Here is a 7115-nt window from a genome sequence, read left to right as displayed (position 1 = left end):
CTTTGAAACCAGCTAAGGAGCCAACCTGGTAGAGAGCCGTCATGGTGTCATGATGGCTATGGATGCTGTGATTAGCAAGCTGAAGCTGTCCAAGCCTGTCACAACCCCAGAGGAGATTGCACAAGTTACCACAGTCTGAGCCAATGGAGATGTAGAGCTCAGCAACATCACCTCAGATGCCATGAAAAAAGTTACAAATGCAATAAACTATTTTATTCTGAGAAAAAGAAAAGAAAAGTATGGCCAGTCATGATCGAACTCTGCTACCCAGAGCATGTATATTTGAATCTATGTCAATAGTGAAAATAGCAAATCTACAAGCCCATCTTGCAGCGCATTGTGAGCTTGTAGATCTTTTTTTGACAATTGTTTGCCTATTTTTTCAAATGTTCTATTGTTGCCTAATGTTAATCTATTTTTGCCAGACGGTCTATTTCTGCATATGACATTGCCAGTAAAGGGCTGATAGCACAGTGCCTGTTTATCTCAGTGAAGATGTATGCTGAACCCAAAGCACCAGTTCCTGTGAGAAGGATAGACTTGTATACTGGTGTTGGCTACAAGGACCAATACTGAAAAGCATGTCTTATTCTTTAAACTCACCTAACAAATTATTCACTCAAACTAATAGATTTACATTTGCACCAGAGTTAATGGTAGTGTCTACACGGCCCATGTAAATCTCCAAATGCTGCTTTATTTTGTATATTGTTTTCTACTTATGAAGATTTGCCACACTTGGTGTTGAAAAAATAAAATGTGAATAGAGTTCTCACTGTATGCATTGATGTTTGGTTTACTCTTCATGAGGTCATGAATCATGATAGGGCAATGGACTAATAACTTTGTCTTGGGAAAGTGATATTCTCTAGTCTAGTCTGTCTTTATATTAACCTTTGAATTTGAAACATTTCTTTGGCTCATTCGCTCATATCAGGAATTACCTTTTGGTGTTCTTTAAATACGTGGGTGTCCCTGTAGCTACAACTGACCACTTGGCCAGTCTGGGTCTGAGACCTGAGCAGATGTTGAAATGAACCCAGTGAAAGTGAACTACCCAATTACCCATTTAAAATCCAGTTACATAATTACTTTAGTTAGAATAGATCTAGCCCTGAATACAGGTATTCAGGGCTAGAATAGATCCAAAAAGAACCCTGTCTGTTGTGGGACATATTTGAAGTAAGTGCTCCGAGCTGAACAACAGGTGGCGGTAATGTACGGCCTGCGGATTCCAATTCACACACACACACAAAAAAAGAAGACTACTGAGTTACGTCATAATCCTGCGACCCATGAGAGCAACATAAACTGTCAAACTGCACCAGGTTGTCCCCAATTAAGGCTTGATATCATTCGTATCATTACATTATCGTGTTATGTGGTGAAATGCAGCGGGTTTTGTCGTCGCGGTGGTTTGTGTCCGGGGTGTCGCTGTCTGTCGGGACAGGCCTGGGTCTTTTACTGTCTGCTGTAAGAAGGGATCAGCAGGAGGAGGACACACACCCCGGTGGTCTCCTGTGTCACCTCCCTGTGGTCCCCATACCCAGTGTAGAGGCCACCTCCACGGACCTGACGGTCAGTCTGCTTACATCACATTTATTATCTAGCCTTCTGTTAATTCACTAGTCAGTTGTCACTCATTACACTGTTACCTCCTTACTGTAGAGCAGGGATCTGTGTCCTTTTTTTTTTTTAAGGTTTGTTTTTGGGCTTTTTGCCTTTATTGCATAGGATGAAGTGCCATGTTTTTTAGTCAGTGTGCCATATGATTTCAACTAATTTAATTCTGAATCTGACACCACATACAAATAAAATATTTTAAACAGATTTTCATAATTGCCCATAAGGGATCAGTTAGTGTGAAAGCTTGCAGCAATTGTGTCACGCTGTTACTCGTCTGTAATGCTGTTACTCTTGCCTGTAATGCTTGCCTGTAACAGCACTCACACAGATTTACACTGACTATTTTTTAAGTCTGTTGTTTCCTCACGCCCTGCGGTCACTTCTTGCCATTAAGGCGTCTTACTTGTAAACAATCAGTCGTGTTTTAAACCTGTCAATGCTTTATAAAGTTCTTTGACATACATAGAGCCAGTGTAAAAATCTAAGAACCAGAGTGATATGCTCCACTTTCTTTTTTTTTCTCTCTCTCTTTTTTTTTGTGTAAATTCAGCATGTGCTGATTAATTCATTAATATGTATTTACAGTATATCGGAAGCAGTGTGATTTGGATATAATGGTCATTATTATTATGGTCTGCGTGTGCAGGTGTACAAGGGGGGTGGGGCAGTAACGAAGTACGGCTTCCCCTCATTGGCCAACCTCAAGACCAGAGAGTCCTATGTCACTTCCTATGACCCGCGCACCCGCACGGCATCCTGGGTAATAGAGCAGCTGAATCCCTCCACCATCACTGGACCTTCAAACAGGAGCAACTGTGACTTCAGAGAAGATGACAGGTTATTATTATTATTATTATTTATTATTATTATTGCTATTACTGTTAATAATAGTAGTAATATTTACAGTGTTGTTCTGTGCGGTTCTTTCCTATTGGTGGACGATACATTAATGCGGTTCGATTCCCAGCGTTCACGTGTACCACCGGTCGACCAACGCAGACTACCGGGGCAGTGGCTTTGACAGAGGCCACCTGGCTGCAGCGGGCAATCACAAGTGGAGCCAAAAGGCTATGGACGACACCTTCTACCTCAGCAACATCTCACCACAGGTACATGTTGTACTGCAGTGGTTCTCAAAGTGGATTCCAGGGACTCTGTGGGTTCCTTTAGGGGGGTCTAAATTGACCCATACAAGTCTGTTACTCTTGACAGTGTACAAATGGAACCAAATGAACCCTGATGGGTTCATTTGGTTCCATTTGTACACTGTCAGAGTTAAGGGGATTAAAGTAGAAGTGCGCGCACGACTCCAACTAGTTTCAACAATTCTCAACTTCTTACCGGGTGCACGGTCGGGAAACGTAACTTACAAAAAAGATTCTCAAAGAGAACACCAGCACTCACGGAACAGTCCTTTTAAGGCACTTTTTTATTTTATAAGGTCGGCATAGTAAGCTGCAGAGCAGTAACAAACGGACGCGTTTTGGCGTTAAGCCTTCATCAGCGTTGCATCAAATGTGAAATGTGAACGTTTGAGAAACACTGTTGTACTGCAATAATACTAGGGATGAAGTTGTGGTTGTACTGGTGTGACAACACAGTGGTGCATTGATACACACCATACACACCATAGTAACAGTCAATTGCTCTCCTCTGCTCTAGAATCCTCATATGAACCAGAAGGCCTGGAACAATCTGGAGCAAATGAGTCGTTCACTGACCAAGCATTACCACAATGTCTACGTCTGCACCGGACCACTGTACCTGCCCAGGTACAGTACAGTACAGCCACACACAGTGTCTTCCCGTGTACATTTTGACAGACAATTTTGATTTAGTTTTAGTCATAGTCTTTTGAACAAAATTCCATTTAGTTTTAGTCATCTGAAAAGTCTAGTTTTAGTCGACTAAATCTACAGTTGATTTAGTTGACAAAAATGTATTTTGGCGGGCCTTGATGGCGTTGTAATGCCTGGTTTTACGCTTGATTGCATGCTCACAACGCTTTGCAGCACGCCGTGTTGCCAGCTTGTAGATCTGATAGTGCAGCACCTGAGCGCAACCAAACATAAAATTACTTTTAGTTATTTTATTTTTAGTTAGGATCTCTTCTCCACTTCTCCCTCCTTAACATTTTATCAATATACTATTGTCAATATACTTAGTCTTAGCTTTAGTCATGATAGCTTAGTTTTTATTTAGTTTTCGTCAGTGAAAAAAAGGTAGTCGACGAACATTTATTTCGTCAATAGTTTTAGTTGTTGAAATTAACACTGGTACCTGCCCAGGTACAATACAACTACACACACCTGACCTGGAATGAACTGAAACCTAGGGAATTTGGCTTATTAAGCCAACGCAAATCTTTGTCACTTTAGATTTGAACCACTTTAACCATTATTTTATGCTTTAACTATTAAAAAATAGCAGATATACAAGCTTGTAGATCTGTTATTTTTGAAATATCGTGAACATTTGTCCAAGTCTTTGAATATTTTTTACCCTATTCTATAAATGTCAGTTGACCCTCAAAATTACATGTATTTGGCGGTGGACCCCATCTCAAAATATGTTGTCCCAGGGACCCCTGCTCAGAAGCAAATATTTGAGTTACAAATGTTTGCTTTTAAAAAGATATATTCAAAGACTTTGAGACATTGTTGTCCTGGTGTGTGTGTGCGTGTGTGTGTGTGCGTGTGTGTGTGTGTTTATGTCTGGTGTGTGTGTGCGTGCGTGCGTGTAGACCGGAGCCTGATGGGAAGATGTACGTGAAGTACCAGGTTTTGGGACGAAACCACGTTGCCGTGCCAACACACTTCTTCAAGGTGGGACTCCTGTTTGCATAGCCCCCCCCCCTCTAGAGGGGGGGGGGGGCATGCATGCATGCTAGGCCTGTCTGTCACAATCATGACATTTTACTTGACTATGAATTGTCATATAAATGATTGCAATTGACAAATTAACTGTGTCCTGTTTCCCTTTTAGGCCTTGTAAACAAATGTTGCACTGGGCAGATATGACAAATAACCCTGACGAGCACTAAGAGTTGAGGCATTACATTTTGTATAAAACGGTTCTATTGTGAAAATAGCAGATCTACATGCTCACATGCCTCAATGCCTCTAATGTTTGACAATTTGGCCAATGTTTAACTCATGGGATGCCCACGAGGTGTCTACACGCCAATCTCTTTGATGTCTCTGGGGGCCCACGACGCGTTGACGTGTTTACTGTATTTACAGTATTAACTTTAAATCTCACCGTTAGGTTGGGGCTACGCATGGATGTAGCCCATTAGCCGCTAGTCGCTTCGAGTCGACGCTGAGAGCATCGTGCGCCCGTTTTTCTCCATATACTCCAATGCATTTCCCCATCTTTAACGCCCTTTATCTCTGATGTTTGTTTTATGGCTAAAACTGTGGCGGGGTGCGGCAAAATGTCAAAATTTTGATCGGCAATGAACAGCTATGATCAACACTGGTCCTTACAGAAAGTTACACAACAACATCCTGTATGCGCTCATGTGACCAAGTGACGTCATGACGCATGCATTGACGCAGCAGGGCCGGATTCAATACAATGGTGGTGGGCCTGGGCAGCGAGAGGGGATAAATGGGGCAATCCAGGGGCACCCGATGTGTTAATTTGTCACTTTAGAGGTATTAAAAAGTCCTTAAATTGTCACTTTAGAAATACACACTTTAGAAATACACACTTAAACTTTATGGTTGTTTGTTTACTGTTGAGTGAGAAAACAATGTTGCATTAACACGTTGCAGTCCGAAATAGAATGGTGGTTGGTAGATTAGCCGTGAAATTTCTATTATTGTATTGTGATCTGAGACATAATATTATGTTTATAAACATGACCCCGCAGCCCCTCCATCTTGAACAGCGCCGCTGTTTTTTCTTTTTTTTTTCCCCCCAGGCCAGTAACTCACCATGATTTTCTCGATCTCCGTTGGGATAGAATGGGGGTTTTGGCCGATCGTCGATGTCCCCGTGCGTTTCGCGTGCGCGATCCTTTCACGTAAATGTCCCCGCAAATAGTCCATGTGTGACTGAAGAACAGAACTGAAAAGTTTCGCTAGCATAGCCCCAAGCATGGCTGCAGGAGGAGCTCGAGTGTGTAGACAGTAAACGGATGGGTGGAAGGTGCCTTGGAGAAGGAGAGGCGCTGACGTCACCTCTGCTTCATGCACGGTCTGCATGAGCCATCAGTGCACGAGTGGTGACTAGGGAAGGTTAGACGATCGCCGATTTTCGGATCAAAAGCTTTTATTCCGGTTTTAAAGACAAAGTCCGGGAATAGACGGCCTGGCTGAGAGTCCCTGGGGGGATGTGCGATATAGTACGGTTTTAACATTAAGGGGCCCCCCTTGGCTTAGAAGGTGTTAAGGTAATCATCTGAAGACCCCCCAAAATAATTTGGGGACCCCCCCTGGGGGTCTCGACCCACAGGTTGAGAACCAGTGACATAACCAATTATGAAAACGGATCGTTTTTTGTTATTGTGTCCAGGTGTTGATTTTGGAGCGGTCGGACGGGGTGGAGCTTCGTTCCTACGTCATGCCCAACACGCCCATCGACGAGAAGATCCCCCTGGAGCGCTTCCTGGTTCCCATAGAAACCATCGAGAGAGCCTCGGGACTGCTGTTTGTTCCCAACATCATGAAGAGGACCAACAGCCTACAGGCCATCACTGCTAAATAAAACTACACATCCCACCATCACCAATTTCAGATGCCCTGAACGAAGACCCGATCGTACCCGAGGCGACATGTCAATATTTTGGACCCGACCTGGCTCGGTGCTCGGTTCATGTCTTCGGTTCTGGGCAGACCCTGTGCTACCCTCTACACCAGTGGTCCTCAACCTTTTCAGGCCGCGACCCCCAAAATAATCTTATTTTAACTGGGGACCCCCCACCCTGATGAGCACTAAGAGTTGAGGCATTACATTTTGTATAACACGTTTCTATTGTGAAAATAGCAGATCTACATGCTCACAACACCTCGCAACGCAAGGCGTTACTTTGTCATTTTAGAGGTATTAAAAAGTCCTTAAAGGAGCTATAGTCAACTTTTTCATTGTAGGGCCGACACTTTGTTTACATCCTAGTCTATAGACTAGAATGTAAACAAAGTGTCGGTCTGACAATGGCCAAAATTATTATTTTATCATTATTTTACGCTTTTTGTGGTCATTTTTTAATATAAACACATATATGAAGCTTATTTTATTATAAAATATTTTCGAAACATTATTTTAATTTTAGCATCCGTTTTTCAAGAAAAAGTTGACTATAGCTCCTTTAAATTGTCACTTTAGAAACGTGCATATACTGTCTACACACTTAAACTAAAACTAAAATGTTGGTTTACTGTTGAGTGAGAAAACAATGTTGCACACTAAGTTAATCATCTAGGGACCCCCCAAAATTATTTGGGGGGGTCCCGACCCACAGGTTGAGAACTACTGGTCTACAC

At 42.6% G+C, this 7115-nt stretch overlaps 2 protein-coding genes across 2 annotated transcripts in view; both read left to right on the top strand.

Moving 5' to 3' along the window:
- The window catches only part of mus81 (MUS81 structure-specific endonuclease subunit), a gene marked incomplete at both ends in the record, with an annotated part of 9478 nt that extends 8487 nt beyond the window's left edge, over positions 1-991 (top strand). The window contains one exon of the mRNA XM_080741559.1: positions 982-991. Within this exon, the coding sequence (XP_080597685.1) occupies positions 982-991 (10 nt within the window). The remainder of the gene's footprint in view (positions 1-981) is intronic.
- Positions 992-1389: 398 nt separating this feature from the next.
- On the top strand, positions 1390-6694 carry LOC308297994 (endonuclease G, mitochondrial-like; the record flags this gene model as incomplete). Its single annotated transcript, XM_080741558.1, has 6 exons — positions 1390-1578; positions 2273-2463; positions 2594-2735; positions 3289-3398; positions 4370-4451; positions 6148-6694. 6 exons carry the CDS (start codon positions 1390-1392, stop codon positions 6337-6339), a joined length of 906 nt encoding a protein of 301 aa, XP_080597684.1. The 3' UTR covers positions 6340-6694.
- Between the last annotated feature and the right edge of the window lie 421 nt (positions 6695-7115).

This window comes from Nannobrachium achirus (genome assembly GCF_963921795.1).
Source record: "Nannobrachium achirus genome assembly, chromosome: 14".
NCBI lineage: Eukaryota > Metazoa > Chordata > Actinopteri > Myctophiformes > Myctophidae > Nannobrachium > Nannobrachium achirus.
Note: the sequence above shows the minus strand (reverse complement) of the source record. Positions and strands in the feature narration are given on the sequence as shown.